The following is a 19,518-nucleotide window of genomic DNA, read 5'->3' as shown; positions in this document are numbered from 1 at the left end:
TCACATTAGGAGTTTCCCTCAAGACCATGGTGGCGACGCCATCCCTGGTAAGAAGAATTAAGATTTAGTTATTTAGACTTCGGAAGCAATAGAAACAGGAACACAATGTCCGATTTATTTTGATTTTCTCTGTGATGCGTTCTTTGCAGAGGATCTAGCAAGCAATTTTAATTGCGTCAATGTCAGTAGCCACATGCAGCATTCTCAGGTTCAAACTCTGGTTGGCGAATGTTTAATCAGATAATTTTTTTATTTCTATCCTTTATCTAGGGAAAGCAATTTTTGGCCCAGACCTGGATTTCATAGTTGCCAGAGGACTTTTCTACCTCACGATCGGAAACCCCATTTTACGACACCTTCTAGATGTCGTCTTAGTTGGTCCTTTCAAGGTTTTAGATACTACAAGGGACCCAGACCACCTACCAGACAAGTATGTGACATGTCTAAACCTACTGGTAGGAGTAGACAACAGTATGTAATTGAGGGCAGATCGACGTGTTTCAAGAAGGTTTTGTTCCAATCGCAACCGACCACTTGGCACTCCAAATTTTCAGGAGTGTATGTGATAGAATTCCTAAAGAAACATTGACTTTTTCATCCTCCATGCCCAAGGATGCCCAGAAGTTACAAGCTCTTTGTACATAAGCTCTTAAGGGAGACCAGGACTAACACATCAGGTATCAATTCGCCAGACAGAAACCTAGAGTTTGTAAAATGTATTTATTGAAAAAATATATACTCACAACGATTCAGAGATTAATATCCACAACAGAGTTTCACTTTGTTCTTTCTTCCCTGCAAATGTCCACTGCAGTTTGTCCCAGTTGTGCACAGCTTTTTCCCAAGCTGCTTCTTTACAAGAAATCTCTTCCACGGCTAAAGCTGAGATGAGCTAGGAGTCTCCCTTCCCCCAAGTGTTTGTGACCCATTCCATGATTGGTTGGGAAGGGGGGTGCAGAGGAAATGCAACAACAAACCCATTTACATGCAAACAGTTACCTGGAAAGATCACGGACCACTTGACACATTCTAGCTGAAAACAGAATTAACCCCTGGTCCCTCAAGTGCTCGAACCAGGCAACATTATATATGTATATAATTATTATTAATGACAGGTAGGCTTAAGGACAGGCTTGACCTTTTTATTAAAAGCAGTCACATTTACCCCTACCGTCCCATTCATCACCAATGTTGAAGTGCTTTAGTGGAGCAGCAGGTGATCAATGAGGTTCCCTACGATTAAAAGGGGTTAAGGCTGTACTCGACTTGAACAAACTAATCGAGAAGACAAACTTCAAGAGTGAATCCATCAGGTCAATAATAGATATCAGAAAGAGAGGAAAAAGCGGTGAACTGGCAACAGAGCAGGAACCCGACTTAAAAAAAATATAAAGGCTTTATTTAAACACGCATTTTTAAAAAAAATAACAACAAAAAAACAGATCTTTGACACTCATTGGGAAAAAAACCCTAGCTGTGTGAAATGTGTAGGAGGATCTGTTCTGTTTTTTAACGTGTTAAGCCTTTATATTTGCTCAAGTCTGGTCCCTGAGCTTAATTTCCTGGTCTTGTTTGCAGTGCTCCGCTTTTTCCTCTCTTTCTGATTCATCTGAACCAAGCATGTACTGTATATTGAGACAGTCCTTGAATCCTCCGGACTTCAGCTGCATTCATGCGACTGTTAGTGGCCACTAGTAGCAATCTAGGAGATCCCCGGCACCAGAGATACAGAGACTTGCATAATATACACGTCTTGGCTAGGTGCTTTTTTGATAGGATGTTTACATGACCAGATATCTCTACTTACTATATCAATACTTAATAATTAGCTAACTCCACGGAGCACAGCTTCACCCCTTGGAGCACAGGACAGCGTTTCTGTTTTCTTTTCCAATAATAGATATCAGACCGGGAGATTTTTTTAAACAGCTGTAGACCTCAGAAGCATATATACATCACACGCGTCGTCTTGTTACTCCCTTAACCTATGTTGGGCATCAGGATCCATCACACATCAGATTCAACATAATTCCCGGTCTCCCTGCCCACACTCTTCTCCTTGCTCCCCCACTTCATTCTCTTCCTGCCCTCCCTCTTCTTTCTTTTCCTGCCCCGCCCCCTCACTCCTCTTTCTCTCAATGCCCCGCCCCCTTGTTCCTCTCTCTCCCTGCTTCGCCCCCTCACCCCTCTCTCTCCCGGCCCCTCTCACCCGGCCCCTCTGTCTCTCTGTCTGTCTCTCTCTCGGCCCCTCTCTCTCTCTCTCAGCCCCTCTCTCTCTCTCGGCCCCCCTCTCTCTCTCGGCCCCTCTTTCTCTCTCTGCCCCTCTCTCTCGCTCAGCCCGTCTCTCTTGGCCCCTCTCTCTCTTGGCCCCTCTCTCTCTCAGCCTCTCTCTCTCTCTCTTGGCCCATCTCTCTCTCTCGGCCCCTCTCTCTCTCGGCCCCTCTCTCTCTCGGCCCCTCTCTCTCTCGACCCCTCTCTCTCTCGGCCCCTCTTTCTCTCTCTCGGCCCCTCTTTCTCTCTCTCGGCCCCTCTCTCTCTCTCGGCCCCTCTCTCTCTCTCTCTCTCTCTCTCTCTCTCTCTCTCTCTCGGACCCTCTCTCTCGGACCCTCTCTCTCTCGGACCCTCTTTCTCTTGGCCCCTCTCTCTCACTCTCTCTCACTCTCTCTGGGCCCCTCTCACTCTCTCTCGTCCTCTCTCTCTCGTCCGCACACACTGTCGTCCTCTCTCTCTCGTCCCCTCTCTCTCTCGTCCCCTCTCTCTCTGCCCCTCTCTCCGCCCCTCTCTCTCTCTCTGCCCCTCTCTCTCTGCCCCGCTCTCTCTCTCTCCACCCCTCTCTCTATCTCTCTGCCCCTCTCTCTCTCTCTGCCCCTCTCTCTCTCTGCCCCTCTCTCTCTAGGCCCCTCTCTCTCGGCCCCACTCTCTCTCGGCCCCACTCTCTCTCGGCCCCACTCTCTCTCACTCTCTCTTGGCCCCTCTCTCTCGGCCACTCTCTCTCTCTGCCCCCTTGCCTCTCTCTCACCACCGGCCCCTCTCCCTTTCGGCCCCCTTGTTTCTCTCTCGCCACCGGCCCCCCTCGCCCCTCTCTCGCCTGTCTCTCTCGCCACCGGCCCCCCTTGCCCCTCTCTCTCGCCACCAGCCCCTCTCGCCCCTGTCTCTCGCCTCTCTCTCTCGCCACTGGCCCCCCTATCTCCCGGCGCCCCTCGCTCTTCTCTCGGTTTCTCCTTTCTCTTCCCCACAATCCCCCTCTCTCATGCGGGTCCGGAACCTTCTTTAGGCATAGATTTTTTTTAAAAATGCATTTAATAAATATTATAGGCTAAAGCAGTAAAATTCAGGGCATTATTGAAAACCCTGCTCTCTGATTGGTTAAAATTCCGGGCATTATCCACAGTAATGCCCTGAATTTAAGCAGCTTGCAAAATGCAGTTTTCAATCTGTTTATTTCCAGCCAATCAGCTTTCAGAACAGCTGAGACAGGGCAGGGGATTGGTTTGAATTAAGTAAAAGCTCTGAGACATGGCAGGGGATTGGTCAAAAAGTATCAGCCACGGGTTTGACTCCTCCCCCTCCCGAGCTGACTGAGATTTTCTGAGCAGATTCAGTTGAATGGGGGGGGGGGAGAGACTGCAAAGAAGTAAGTGTGTTGTGTATAGAGGTGCAGTGTTGTGTGTGTGGGGGGGGGGGGTAGAGGTGTTGTGCTGAATTGTGTGTAGAGCTTGGGGGGGAGAGTGCAAAGTTTAGTAAGTGGCTGCATTTTTGATTGTGGCTGCAGTGTGTGTGTGTTGTGCTGTTGTATGTGTAGCAGCAGTTTATGTGAGTGTAGAGCTGGTGTGTGTGTGTGTGTGTGTGTGTGTGTGTGTATAGAGCTCCAGTGTGTGTGTGTGTGTGTCAGTAGCAGTGCTTATGGGTGTAGCATGTGTGTGTAGCAGCAGAGTTTGTGTGTGTGTAGAACTACTGTGTGTGTAGAGCTGCTGCTGTGTGTGTAGAGGTGCTGTGTAGTGAGTGTAGAGGAGGTGCTGTGTTGTGTGTCTAGAGCTCCAGTGTGTGTGTGTACAGGCACTATGTTGTGTGTGTGTGTGTGTGTGTGTGTGTATGTGTGTGTGTGTGTGTGTGTGTGTGTGTGTGTGTAGCACTAGTTTGTGTGTGAGCTAGTGTGTGTGTGTGTGTGTGTACACAGAGGGGACACACAGTGTGTGGAAATAGATATCTGCAGTGTAAGTGTATATAGAGGTGGTTCATGTATTTACCATTATTTTAATAAAAAATCTAACTATACAAAAGTGTCTATTATTTATGACATAAGCCTACATTTAGCATATAATAGTAATAATCCCCTCAGAACAGGGCATTACTGACCAATAATGCCCTGGCTGGGTTAAAGTCCCTCGGCTTCGCCTAAGGCCTTCAACTCTTCCAGCCAGGGCATTATTGGCCAGTAATGCCCTGTTCTGAGGGGATTATAACTTAAGTAAGCCATATTGGATTTGTATTGGGATTTGTTTTTGTTTTTCTGGTTGTCACGATACTTGTAACATTCCAATGGACACACTTTTTGCTTTGATGTCTGTCTTATGGAGTATTCTTTCCCTTGTAATATGATCATATGTTCTGTTTTTGTTAATGTAATTTTTCGTAAGGATCTAAAATAAATATTTTAAAAACTAACAACAAGTCCAATATGAACACAAGCAAATATACTACCATGCAGCACTCCAATGAGCAATTTTTAATAAGCACATGGGTTTCAAAAAGTTGCGTGTAAGGTCTTGTGCTATGTATAATTATTATTAAAAGTCATTGACCTTCTCCAACAGAAACTTAATCATGATTTTCTTAGCCTGATCGATTGCATACTTAAAACTGGTTTTAGTCCATACTTTTAATATCCTGCTTACTTTGTAGTCTAATTCCTTTGTCCTAGCTGCTGGAGCAAAACGGTGGATATGGGAATACTGTGAACTCAAGGTCATCTTTAAGTGTGTTACCACAAGGTCCCAAGCTTTCAGGACATTCTGGTATGTATAAGAATTGTTTGAGTACTATGTTAATTAATATTACAGTACAGTACATCAAAAAATGGGTGCGCCATAAATATCTGATACGGTCGCCTCGTCATTAAGCCCCCAGACGAAGCCAAAGGGGTGAAATGTACGTTGGGGCTCTTCTGTTCTGTGTACTCCCTGATGTCCATGTAAGTAAGTAGAGGATCCAGGGCACTTCGGATTTGCAAAAAATAATTTATTCTCTTAGTGGCACACAGAGAATAAATTATTTTTTTGTATTTCGAAGTGCCCTGGATCCTCTACTTACTTACATGTATCCTGAGAATACACCAGACAGTTTTTTTTTCCTGAACCACAGAGCACCGGTACTTTAAACGCAAATATATTGCTAACATTATAGCATTTAAAGTGTGCAAGACTAAAACCTCTGACCATACTACTCCCTGATGTCCACCCATTTTTTGATGACCCATTGCTGAGCTGATATTGCAAATTTTTCCAGGTTTTTTTGTAAAGGCCCCTCTATCTTGTGCTTTGCATGTGTCCACACATATATGGACTTATTTTCATCTTAAAACCAGCTAAGTACTGATATATCAGTGCCTGTTACTTTTCATCACAGGACAACATAGTCTTCTTAGCTTATTGGCGTTCCTGCTTTATTCACCTGGGGTACGCATGTACATATACTCTTTTAAGGACCTTACATCACTCTTTTAAGTCACTGTTTATTTGTTCATGTGTGCTGCTTTGGCACTTGTCATTCTTGATTCGTGGTGCCCTTTAAATATGTTTGTGTAGATGGTTATAACCAGTGGTTGACAAATCACCAAAAAATCTACTCGCCACACAAAAAAATCTACTCGCCGCCTAGTACCAAACGTGTGCTGCTTGGGCCAATATTTACTCGCCCGGGGGTTAAATCCACTCGCCCGGGGCGAGCAAATGTATAGGTTTGTCGAACACTGGTTATAACCTCTATCTTTGCTCCTGCTATGGTAGGACATATTCATAAGACCGGCCGGCCTCACTTGGCAGAGGGCTTACTCAAGCCCTCTTCCCAAGATATATTTATATGTGAGGTTTTATTATCAGTGTGCATTCAGCCAATGTGTGTCTCTTTAATATTAGGGCTTTTCCTTGTTATTATGACATGTCAGGGTCAGGGATTGTTTTAATGATATATGTAACTTTGTAAATTTGTGACTGTTTTTAATAATAAATTCTGTTTACTATTTGTATACTTAAGTGCTATATTTGGGATACTTTCTTTTTCTTTCTGTGTGTGTATGTATGTGTGTATATGTGTATGTATACTGTAGTGCCGACGAGTATTCTAAAACAAATCTGGGGCAATCACCAACAAGACCCTGGTACATGCTGCAACATTTCAGTGACATTTCTGCAGACAGATTAATGGCCCATCGGATTAACAGCGGGGGTCCCTGGCAGTTCCATTCAAACTGAATGTGACTGCCAGGGACCCCTGCTGTGTTAATCCGATGGGCCATTAGTCTCTGCAGAAATGTCACTGAAATGTTGATGCATGTACCCAGCATGTACCTGGATCTTGTTGGTGATAGCCCCAGATTTTCCAAGGTAAGTTTTAGAATACTCGGCGGCGAACCTGTATGTATATACAGCTCAACCCCATTATAGCGCTGTCATGATAATGTCATGAGATATTGGGTATTTTTAATCCCTCTGGTGCTTAAGGGGTTAATGAGCTACATTTTTAAGAAAAATACAAAATGCTGAGTCTGAAACAGGTCAGAACTGTTTCTTTGAACTGCTCTGAATTTCAAAGGGATTTACTTGGGGAGGGTGGTCCGTGTGGATGGCCCACTCAACGTGTCAATTGAATTAATCAAGGTCTACAGACAGGGTTGGGGGAGAACAGCTTCAAGGTATTTTGTAGAAGGGGTGGGCTCATGAAGGTGCCCTAAGAAAGAATTGTACTTAAGTCTGGGCGAGGTTGTTACAAGTCAGATCTGACTAGGGGCATGCTTGGATAACATGGCAGACCTCATCTTCTGAACCAGTGCCTCTCTGGGAAAAGTCCATAGCATGTGGTAATGTACTGTATAGGATTTTCTGTTTTACCCCTTTTATTTTAAGAAGCTGTTCTGCCTTATATTGTAATTGTATGTTTATTTTGTAATACCTTTTCTGTAATTCAAGCACTGTATTTTTATATATATTAAACCATTTAATAAGTAATGCTTTGGGCTCTGAATGAACTTTGTGCACGCTGGAGAGAATAACTTGCTAAATTCAGGCACATGTTACTACAACTGATTGTGTGTTAGAGTGCATAGTTTTTTCTATAATAAACAGGGACCTGAGGCCCTGGCGGATATTTTAGTCTAAGATCTTTTATCATATCTGCATAACCTCAGGTGGTGGCAGTGGATGGTTATGATGTGCAATTGAGTAGGGGTTAATACTAACTCGCTGGTTCCTTGCAGAGGAGAAAGGGGGGTTGCTAGAGAAGCCTTTGTGTGTTAACCCTGGTTGCATATCTAAAGTCACGTGCTCACTTGTGCGCTGTTCGTGGCGGTGGTATATTGGGACGGCTTGAGGAGAGATGCAACTCATTTGAGGGACCCTTGAGGGGGTGAAGAGTGGGGCAGCTTGCGGGTTGTGTATTGATCCTGGATCCTGTAAGAGGGGATACTGTCCATTTGACGGACCTTTGCGGAGGTGAAGAGTGGGTGCGCTTGCGAGCGTCGGTATTAACCCTTGTCCCGTATACAGGTCGCGTGCTAGCAGGGGGTCGTACGTGACAAGCGCAATCCGCTATAACGCGGATCCGATTATAACGCGGTTTGAGTGTGGACCCCAAAATATATATTTTTTAAAAACACACACTGCTCACACACACTGCGTGCGCATACACTCGCAGCACACACAGCCCCCCTCCCTACCTTTGGTATCAGCTGTTGGGGCATCGTGGGGCTGCTGGCGGGATCCGTGCGGGGCTGGGGGTCTTTGCGAACTGGGGGCGGGATTGGTTCGGGGATGGGGGGCGGGATCGGTTCGGGGCTGGGGGGGGATCGGTGTGGAGCTGCTGGGGGAAGTGAGGTTGCTGAGGGGAGTGCAGGGAATGCTGGGAGAAATATGGTGGCTGCTGGAGGACGTGTAGGGCTGCCGGCGCCTCACTCCACCTCCTCCCTCCTCTCCCCGATCGGGCGCGCGGCGGCCATTTTTTTTAAATTAGCGACCCCGGTTACAGTTTGTGCACACTCACAGTGCGCACTCACTGCACGCACTCACTGCACACACTCACTACACACACTCACTGCACACACTGTGCACACTCACTGCACGCACTCACTGCACACTGCGCACACACTCACAGCACACTTGCATACTCTCACAGCACACACACACTCACAGCACGCTCACAGCCCCCCTACCTCCCTACCTTTTGGTGTCAGCTGCTGTTCAACCTACAGAATGTAGAAGAATGAGCATTTATCTCTAGACTGCTACATCATAAAAAGAATACTGTAAAAGGGTTATTGGAAAGTCATATTAACACTTCTAGCCTAATGGCGAAACGACTGATCAGAAGATGTAACAAAGACACATGATGACCAACCGCTCTACCTTAATACTCTATATGGAGGACAGTATAGTGGGGTGCACTTCTAGCCTAAACATAGACAGACACCAGTCAAAAATCTAGCTAGGTTTAAATTCTGGGTGTTAATGAATGCATGACCAATGCCCTAAAATCTGTTCTCAATGTAAATCCTTATGCCTCTTATTTTAAACTCCTCCAGCATAAGTCACCATGTAATTCCCTGGTTTGCAGAGATTATTGCTTAATGGATTTTTTCAAGAGCGTATCATGGATTGCACTTTTAAGCTATGATTCTTGGTAAAACAGGGACATATTGTATACAGTCAAGGAGAGGCATTTTATTTTCCTGTTTTTGTTGTTACCGGGTATAAAGTAAAATCGTAGGTGGCATAAAGGTAACTAGCATGGACTAAATATAGGGCTATAATATGTCTGCTTCTGGTGGCATTTTTTTAGAGCGCCTTCGCTTTGGACTCACGCATATTGGTGTAAACTAAAAAAAAAGTATATCGGACTAATACGTGGTGCTCAAATATAAAGACAATGAATACTGCAAACTGAAATGTTTGTTCAAGCACTGCTTTTTACTACTCTTTAAATGTTTTTCTTTTAACTTAGGTGTGACAGTTGCTGATGAAGATCAAACATACGGAGGTTTCCTTGACATCCTTAAAGGAGGAACTGAACGATTCTTAAGTAACATTAAGGATACTTCATCAAAAGTTATTCAGTCAATGGCCAAGTAAGAGAAGTTCAATAATGGTAGAACAAATATTAAAATAGATTATTTTAAATGTGTCCATCAATTTATCATTAAAAAGGTGTATATTTAACTAAATCATAGTGAACAAACATTTTGATTTTCAGCCCTATACAGAATGTCTTCTCTTAAATAATACATATTTCTATAATTCAATTTTTTTAAATGTTCTTTATTGTATAGGCTTGATAATTCGTTTAGATGAAAAGCAAACTTTAGCACAAATATAACTGTATGCTTATCTATTTGTAATTATTTCAGTTACGCAAAAGGAGATTTGGATTTATCTTATATTACCTCAAGAATTGCTGGTATGTTTGTTTATTATTTATTTTAAAATATTTCTGTATCCTTAAAATATGCCCTATTACACATCTATTTTTTATTTTATTTTTAGTGATGTCCTTTCCAGCGGAAGGTGTGGAATCTGCCATAAAAAACAATGTTGAAGATGCACGCTTGTTTTTGGATGCCAAGCACCCAGGGAGTTATGCCGTCTATAATTTATCCTTGAGAAAATATAGAACTGCAAAGTTTCACAACAGGGTAGGTTTGTTTAATCTTTTTTTTTGCTGTAGTTTTAGAATTGCTACTATGTTTCTTTAAAAAAAATTGCAACTTCACAATAGAGAACTAATACAGTCATAATTACTGCAATATCTACTGACAACCAGATTAGTACCTTTTTAAAAATGCTTAAACTTTTATGCTTAATAATATTTTGTTAAATATGTAGGACCACATTCATAGAGCGGTGTTACAGTATGCCATAAAACACCTTTCAGAGCTAAAACACACCTTTTATAACCCATTCAAGTAGGTGTATATATGGCTGATAATGTGTACAGATTGCAGTACAATGGACAATATTCTAATCATACATGCTTTTCCTTGACAGATCTTTAGCTGGATTTTATAATTAATTTCACATTGAATTTGTAGGCCAGTAATGTTTTATACAGGTGGGATCTACAATGAGTTTATTCATGCTCCACTTTTTATATTTATGTTACACAAAATAAAGTAGGGATGTCTGGGGGAAGATGCATGGTTCAAAAGAAAACCACATATATTATATATAATTTATAACATTGCAGTACAGTAGGGCCCCGCTCATACGTCGTGTTCCGTTCCAGGGCACCGCAAAGCAAAAATCACCGATTTTCAGCGTTTCCTACCCTACTGCGCATGCAGAGACTCGGCAGTCCACCTTCTACAATTGCGCAAACTCTGCCGTCCAATTTCTGCGAATTCGCGAACATGGCAGCCCCCTTCTCGTACAGCTGTATTGGCGGACCTTCGAGAAGCGGGGCCCTCTTGTATAAGATTTGTTTTTTTTCTTCCATTATTTAAAAAAATTGCAAAATAAACATTTTGAAGGGTAAAATATCCACTATTACCAAAATGTTACATAGTATATAGATGAGATTGAAAAAAGAAATATCTATCAAGTTCAATCTACAGTATGCTAAATTTAGACGACTGATACGTCATACTATATTTGTACTTATTGTATATTGATCCAGAGGAAGGCAAACAAAAAAACCCCACTGAAATATCATCTAATGATATCTCATTAGGGGAAAATAAATGCCTTCCTGACTCTAAATATTGTCAATCAGATTACTCCCTAGATCAATCAGATTACTCCCTAGATCAACATCCTTCCCATGTATACTTATTTGTTATATCCCGGTATACCTTTTCCTTTCTAAAAAGATGTCCAACGTTTTTTTGAAGATATCTATTGTATCTGCCATCAGTCTCCATGGGTAATGAATTCCACATTTTAACTGCCCTTACTGTAAAGACTTTATAGTGGGGCATAATTATGTTTACTTCCCTTCCATCCATTGCCCGTTTAATGACTTTGGGCACTATTGCCAAGCCTGCTGTCTACAAGCACTCCTAAATCTTTCTCTATCAAGGATTCTCCTAATTTATCTTGGCACAATAAATATTTTTTGATTAAGCCTGTGTGCCTTTGCATCTCCCTGTTTACCTTCTCCTAATTTATCCCCATTTAATTTGTAAATTGCCTGTTTATCCTTTTTTCCCCAAATACATAACCTTACATTTATCTGTATTAAATCTCATCTGCCATTTACCTGCCCAAGTTTCTTGTCTCTCCAAGTCCTTCTGGAGATAAATTACGTCCTGCTCTGATTCTACTACCTACACAATTTAGTGTCAGCAGCCAAGATGGAGACTTTGCTCTCTATGCCAACCTCGAGTTCATTAATAAACCAGTTAAAAAGCAGGGGTCCCAGTACCGATCCTTGAAGTACTCTACTCACAACTTTAGCCCAACCTGAAAAACTTCCATTTAGGACAACTCTGTCTACCCTATAACCTGTGTTCAATCCAAGTGCAAATATTTTTACTTAGTCCAATTTTCTTCATTTTGTACACCAACCCAGGGGTGCGCAAACTTTTGCCAGTGTGCACCCCTGCCTCTCCTCTCCTCGGCGCTTCGCGCCCCCCGCTCGACCCCAGCATCAAATAACGCGCAGGGTCATCTGACGTTACATCGCCATGATAACGTGACGTCACGTGACCCCACGGATACATTTGACGCTGGGTTACAAAGACGATACATCGCTGGAAGTGAAGGTAAGTGTATTATAGAGGCCTCGCGCGGTCCCCCAGCATTTAATTTAAATGCCTGGCTGGGGAGCGTGTGACCTCTATAAGTGCCTGGCACACCCCTGTCCCCCAGAAAATCTACAGCCCCCAGTTTGCACACCGCTGCACTAACTAACCTCTTGTATGGAACTGTATCAAAAGCCTTTTTAAATCTAAGTAGACCACATCAACAAAAAGCTCCCTTTTTAAATATAGGCACCACATCTGCTTTACGCCTATCTTGTGGTACTGAGCCTGTGGAAACGGAGTCCTTGAATATTACATTTAATGATTTGGCTATTGCTAAACGTAACTCCTTAAGAACTCTTGGATGTATGACATCAGGGCCAGGTACCCTATTTACTTTGATTATTTCAAACCGCCTATGAATTTCTTCCTCAGTTAACCAATTGTTCATTAATATAGAGGTTGTGGCTTCTTGTGGCCATTGCAACTGATTCTTCCCTGGTAAATACAATACAATGTTCTCAGATAACTCCCAGTAACCCCCCATCCTCAAACAGCATACCGGCTTAGGCAGAGGAAGCATCAACACTAACTTTCACTACAAAGAGGTTGAAAGGACATACTTGCTGTCAAACGTGGCCCTAACAAAAACTCACTTTATAATAAACAGCCACTAGCCTCCAAATTAACACAACTACCTGCTTCCTCTTAGACTGAGCTACTTCCAAAGAGCAAAGTGGAAGGTGGTGGAATTTATACCTCCCCTCAGACATAACCTGTTCCCCTAATACATGCTGAACAGCAGGCTCTTGTGAGGATTCGCCATCCTGATGGTCGGAACTCACCTCTTCAGCCTTTTACATCTGGAACTCGGGAGTTGCGGTTCAACTACGCGCGCACAGGCGACGTGCGATCAGCTTGTCTCTACAGATCCGTTCCCAGTCTCCGCCCCCGCTCCGAAGACGGAAGTGCGCGAATGGCGCGTGATCGAGTTGCCACCCCTTGACGTCAGTGACACGCGTAAGAGAGGGTTTATAACTATGTCTCTGGAAAAATCCCTCCTCTGTCTCACAGGAGGGGCACCAAAGCCCTCCTGCCCCTGCTTCTCTCCATCAAAAAATAGAAAAGTTTTAAAACTTTTAAGAAAAGAAGAAAAAAAGTATCCAGCTCTCTATTATTAACAGTGCCTGCCTGAACCCTTTCCTGCCTGAGTCCATGGCTGCCTAGCCACAACACTACATAGCTAGCCCTATACCACACCCTGTTTCCTGTCCCTCTATAACAATAGCAATGAGAAATGGCAGGGACCGAACAAATATGGGGTGTGCGCAGGAGTGCAAAACTAACTTTTACATTTTTTTTGTGGGAACTTATAAAAATGTTTGTTGCGTGGAAATGCGCTTCCCACACGTGCACCAAGTAAATGGAAGGAAGCAACATTGAGCCTCTAGGCAGATTTACATGCTTTTTGCATGTATTTGAAGCAAAAACTGCACACGAACAAATGCTCACTGGTCGAACTTTAGTGCCCATCTCGAGTTATGGGCTATTGGTTGCTCTAAACTTTAGAGTCTAAAGTCATACTGTGGATTGAATGAAAAGATTTATTAGGAAGAGCAGAGAAAAGAGCGTGTTGGTGGCCTACTGTATCTGTAGAAAGTGCATGTCTTCTATATTCAAGTAATAATCCCTGAAGAACAGGGCCAAAAATGCCCTTGCTGGAAAAGTGGAAGGCCCGAGGCGAATCCGAGTACAGTAATTGGCCAGTAAAGCCCTGTTCTGAGGGGATTACTACTATTATATAAATGTAAGCTTTTTTCATAAATAATAGCCACTTTTGTATAGTTATATAGATGTTTTTATTAAAATAAAATGATAAATACATTAAAGCACCTCTATATACACTCATGCTGCATCTATCTATACGCATACACACACGCATGCATATATATATATATATATATATATATATATATATATATATATATATATATATATATATAGCAACTGTAAATATTACTGTATGTTCATTTGCATATCTTAGACAGGTCTGCAACCCTGTCTTTCCCCATTGTCACCCAGCATACAGCGCTTCCACTGCAGCAAGGGATTCTGGGAAATGACATGCAAATGAGCACTCAGTGCCACCTTTTGTCTCAAGCTCGTATTACACAAGCCAATCCTCAAGCCACTGCATGCTGTTTTAAACACAGCTTTTAAACAGAGGCTGGGATGAGATGAGATGTATATATATATATATATATATATATATATATATATACAGTGTTCGACAAACCTATACATTTGCTCGCCCCGGGCGAGTGGATTTAACTCCTGGGCGAGTAAATATTGGCCCAAGCAGCACACGTTTGGTACTAGGTGGCGAGTAGATTTTTTGGTGATTTGTCAACCACTATATATATATATATATATATATATATATATATATATATATATATATTTATATATATATATATAATATGTACAATAGAGGACTGCGCTATTGTGTGAATTACCAGAAATTTATGGTATAACTAAATGTTAAATGAATATAAATTAATGAAAATATGTAATTGATAAAATATAATATTAAAAAATGGATATATACCAAAAATGCATATAAATCAATGTCTAATAAGCAAACAACTCAAAAATGAAAATAAAATACGTAGTGCTGTGAACCTTCCTTTGTCTGCTCAATGCAGATAGTCCTATAGAGTCCAAACAAATATGTCCAGTATTTGGGGAGTAAATGTAGCACTAACAGGAAAAACAGGCAGCTTCTTTAAAAGGGTACAACGACCTCCCTCTCCACCTGCATAGAAAAATAGAAGAAAAAGAAGCGCCAAATCCTAGTGCATTACTGTGCAAAATCGATATATTTAATTCCCAAAAATCTCAATAAAAATGAACTCACAAACATAGAACAAAAAAAAGCATGTTATGAGATATACTCATGCTCCTAGGACCAGGAAACACTGCTTCGCTGCTGTGATGAGTCCGTGACACCACTGGATCCAATGCTGCCTTTGTTTCTTACCGCCTGCAGGAACTAACGTCATAGGCACTCCGCAAATGATCTCTCCCAGGGTACAACACCAACGATGATCTTTTGGTTCCCACCGGGGATAGTAGATGCGGCACATCAGCGGATGACGTCACATAGATGGTAGATGATACCGGATCGGTATAATGTCTGAGCAGTTCTGAAGCAAGTGACTAGGAAGATACACTGCACACCTTCCCTACGCGTTTCATCAGATGGACTGACTTCTTCAGGGGATGGGCTCTGGGTGTGTACTATGGCATATATATACACCCACGAGTCCAAATAGCTGGATTGATTAACAGGCAAACAGTGTGTAGGCAATCTGCATAACTAAATAATCAAATTGTGTACATATGTGAACACCTAATACTAGATCTCCACAAATAGATATTTGCCAACACACAATGACATAATATAAAAAATGGTCCGTATAATCAAGTAAGGACATCAATTGTAAGTTTGTTTTAATATTTTAATGTATAAATACAAATATGAATGTCATTAATTTTTTTATATTATGTCATACACACACACACACACAAACACACACGATACCGTTGGCACAGGAATCAGCAGACAGCACTAAGGTTTGTGAAAAATAAACATATACTGTAGAAAAAATGACACAAATCACCAATGTTACGGCCCTTCCTCAGGGTAGTGCAGTGAAGGAATGAAATGCCCATACTAATATACCCCCTCCCCCAGGTGCACATAATACAAGGCTCAAGGACAATCCTGAACCTTGAGTGTTGGATACCTATAGAAGACATATATTTCCAGGATATGATGGAATCTGGACAGATTATTGCCAATTTAGGACCCCCTGCTCCCCGAGATACAGCCCCTTTATGAGGTGCCGGTATCCCTCTGCATTTAAAGGTCCCGATCACGTGACCGCGGCATGTAACCCAAGCAGAGGGATACCGGCACCCCCTAAAGGAGCCTGTATCTCGGGGAGCAGGGGGTCCCCAGACCAAAAACCACAGCGGTTCAGCTCCGGAGACCCCCTGCACATCTACACTATGAATAAAAATGTATTTTAAATGTATTTATTTATATTCATTTATTTATATTTATTTATTAATTGTGCTGCTGCTGTGTGTGAATTTTTTTTATTGTGGGTAGTGGGGGTGAGTGAAGGGGGTATTAGCCCCATCGGTGGTTGTTTAGGGCTTGCGGGGGGGTAACGGGTGCACTTAACCCCTTAACGACCGTAGCGGTATTAACTGCTACGGTCTTGAAGGGGTTAAGTGCACCCGCAACCCCCCCCGCAAGTCCTAAACTCACACCAAGGGCCAAACACCCCCTTCACCCACCCCCGCTACCCACAATAAAAAAAATTCACGCACAGCAGCCCCACAATTAATAAATAAATCTAAATAAATACATGAAGATAAATAAATATATATACAGTATATACAGTATATATATATATATGTATATATATATATATATATATATATATATATATATATATATATATATATATATATACTGTATATATACTGTATATATACAGTGTATATATAATAACAATCCCTATACATATACAGTATATACTGTATATATATATATATATATATTACTGTGTATATATACTGTGTATATATATATATATATATATATATATATATATATATATTATATATATATATATACACACACACACACAGTATATACACACACATGATGAACCAATATACAAATAAATGTAGAAGGGTTATCAAAACCATATTGTACTACAAATAACACTTCTCCATACAGACACACTACATTACAATGAATTTCCTTTAATAATCCTAACTGATCTTACAATCTAAAACCTCACATTCCAATCCATACAGTACATTGCATTTACATTGTACTGCTGCGGCCAAGTTTATTCGAGCATTTGCCCGTTCTTGGCCGCAGCAGTATCCTGGCGCGCGCCGCAGGGTGACGGGCGCGCACCGAAGCAGCGGAAGAGCGCCCTCCGATCGGGGCGCTCTCCCTACCGCTGCCGGGTCCGCCGGGTCCCCCGGAACCTCCTGCCGCCGTCCTGCGATCGCGGGACACCAGGGCTCCCTCGGGGAGCCCTGGACGCGCGTGCAGGGGGCGCTGGCACCCGATGATGCGTGACCGCGCATCGGTGATGCGCGGCACGCTGAGGGAGTGCGGCTCACAAGCCGGGACATTTCCCGGCTTGCGGAATGAGCCGCACTCGGATAAACTGTGTCGGCAGTGTATAAATGATGCATAAAATCTATGCACCATATACTGTACATTCTGCAAATGAATGTTAACAATATCATTGCAAGCTAAATACAAACACTTCCAAACAAGTCAACTATTTTAACCAATCAAGTAAACAAAAATCAATATATACTGTAAGTACCAACCAGAAAACACAATTTTAAACCAAAGCTAACCCTTACAATACCAAGGATTACATCTATCTAATTGTAAAAAACATTATACATTATACACACATTGAAGAATTGCAATAAACATACAGTACAGTACATCCCCTGTATCTCCCTGCCTTGAGTGTAATCTGTGTAAAGCCCCCTCCCCCCTAATGTTTCTGTTAAATCTCTCTGCCTTCAGTGTAATCTGTTTAAAGCCCCTTCCCCCCTAATGTTTCTGTTAAATCTATCTGCCTGTGTTGCTGTGAGTGCAGTGTATGTAAATGTGGGGAGGGGGGGGGGAGACCCGATGTGCATACTGTGAGGTCTAACCACCCTCAACCCCTACTCACATACCGTTAACCCCCCCCCCCCCATCCTGGCCATGGCCCCTCCGCTTCTGCAAAACAGACACAAAAATTAAAACATCCAAAGTAATGTCCCCTAACCCCTTAATCACCATAGCGGTTATTAACCGCTACAGTCATTAAGGGGTTAACCCACCCTCACCCACCACTCGGGATGCCTACATACCCTCCCACACTAACCCCCCCCCCCCGTGAGGCCTAACCACCCTCACCCAGTACCCACAAGGGAGGCCTACCCACATACTGTTGGGGAAACACCCCCCCCCCCACCCCCAGTACCCACAATAAAAACAACAGTGACCCACAATAAACATCATTCTATTTATTAAATACATTACCCACCCCCTGTGCCCCCCCATAAATACATGATTTATTATTTTACAAACAGGGTTCATAACTCAGCCCCACGCGAGTCCCCGGTGGGCTGGCGGGGCACCTGGACAGACCTACAGGGTACCAGCAGCCCTTTTCAAACAGGTTCTGGAGGCCTGCTGGTGGATCCCGAAGAAGTGAAGATCATCAGGAAGCGCAATGTCATGTAAAAAACAGAAGAAAATTCCCTGATGGTGCAGTATTGTGATTTATATGTGATAAATATCAAGGTGCAGTGTGCTGGATACTCACAAGTGTAGAGTGAGCAATGTTCCCATAAAGGTTTCTTTATGTGTGTCAGCCCGTTGGACCGTCAGACAGGTAAGTGGAATGGTAAGTGCTGGAGACCTTAAGTGAATAATAAAACGGACATAGTGCAGACTGTACAAAATATCTTTAAAAGTAAGTATATGTGTAATACACTCACATGGTTTTAAAAGGTAACAAGCGTTTAGATCACACAGGTTGGATCTCAGCAATGAATGAGCTGTTCTCTGTCCCCCCTCTGCCTCGGCAGGCGTGCGTGTCACCGGTGCGTCTCACCCTAACCGGAAACCGGAAGTGACGTCATCTGCTCTGGGGGACGCCGATCCTGTGGGAGTTTTTCTCATCAGCCTCACTCTACGCGTTTCTCCGTATTGCGGTTTCTTCAGGAGTGTATGGCTGACATGCTTTGGGAGGATTTTATACGCTATGCTCAGATCCCATTGGTGGACAATTAAGTATGGTGATCCAAATCAGTAATTAGGGCAGGGATTACAAGTGTAAACAGGCAATATTTGTACAACTCAATTATTGTACAACAAAATTATAAGACTTATATCATACATATATGGGTCTTCCAAAAGGATTTTAATATAATAAACTTAAAATTAACGATATACACAAATAGGTTAAAATAGTTAAAATAATTAAAATAGATTAAATTAACCGCTACAACATGATTTAACCCCTAAATAAACTGAGCTAGTCATATGATAACAGGCATGGTGATGTAGTTTATCTAGTGGAGAAAAGACAGGCATGTTAGAATCATTCACAGAAAAGGTTTTATATCGAACTCCAGATTTAAACCTTGGGGGGAAATGGTTTTTAGCTCGAATATCCAGAATGATTCCCTCTTAATTAAATTTAAGTCTCTATTGCCCCCCCTCCAATGGGGCAAAACTTGCTCTATGGCTTTGAATGAGAAGCTGGCAGGATTGGAGCTATGTGTCAATAAAAAATGGTTCGAAACACTGTGGGTTGTGAGTTTGCGTTTTATATTACCCAGATGTTCTAATATACGTGTTCTAAGCGGGCGTATGGTCTTCCCAATGTATTGTAAGCCACACTCACATTCCGCAAGGTAAATGACATGACTGGATCTACAGTTCAAATGCTGTTTAATCTTATAAG

General features: G+C 42.4%; 1 protein-coding gene across 1 annotated transcript in view; it reads left to right on the top strand.

Annotated features, from left to right (window-relative positions):
- Positions 1-256: 256 nt before the first annotated feature.
- The window catches only part of LOC142477028 (cyclin-G-associated kinase-like), a 37,987-nt gene continuing 18,725 nt past the window's right edge, over positions 257-19,518 (top strand). The window contains exons 1-5 of the mRNA XM_075582098.1: positions 257-430; positions 4,922-5,015; positions 9,211-9,334; positions 9,614-9,663; positions 9,750-9,898. Coding sequence (XP_075438213.1) covers positions 9,327-9,334; positions 9,614-9,663; positions 9,750-9,898 — 207 coding nt within the window. The 5' untranslated portion in view covers positions 257-430; positions 4,922-5,015; positions 9,211-9,326. The remainder of the gene's footprint in view (positions 431-4,921; positions 5,016-9,210; positions 9,335-9,613; positions 9,664-9,749; positions 9,899-19,518) is intronic.

Source organism: Ascaphus truei, unplaced genomic scaffold, assembly GCF_040206685.1.
Source record: "Ascaphus truei isolate aAscTru1 unplaced genomic scaffold, aAscTru1.hap1 HAP1_SCAFFOLD_1881, whole genome shotgun sequence".
NCBI classification, from domain to species: domain Eukaryota; kingdom Metazoa; phylum Chordata; class Amphibia; order Anura; family Ascaphidae; genus Ascaphus; species Ascaphus truei.
Note: the sequence above shows the minus strand (reverse complement) of the source record. Positions and strands in the feature narration are given on the sequence as shown.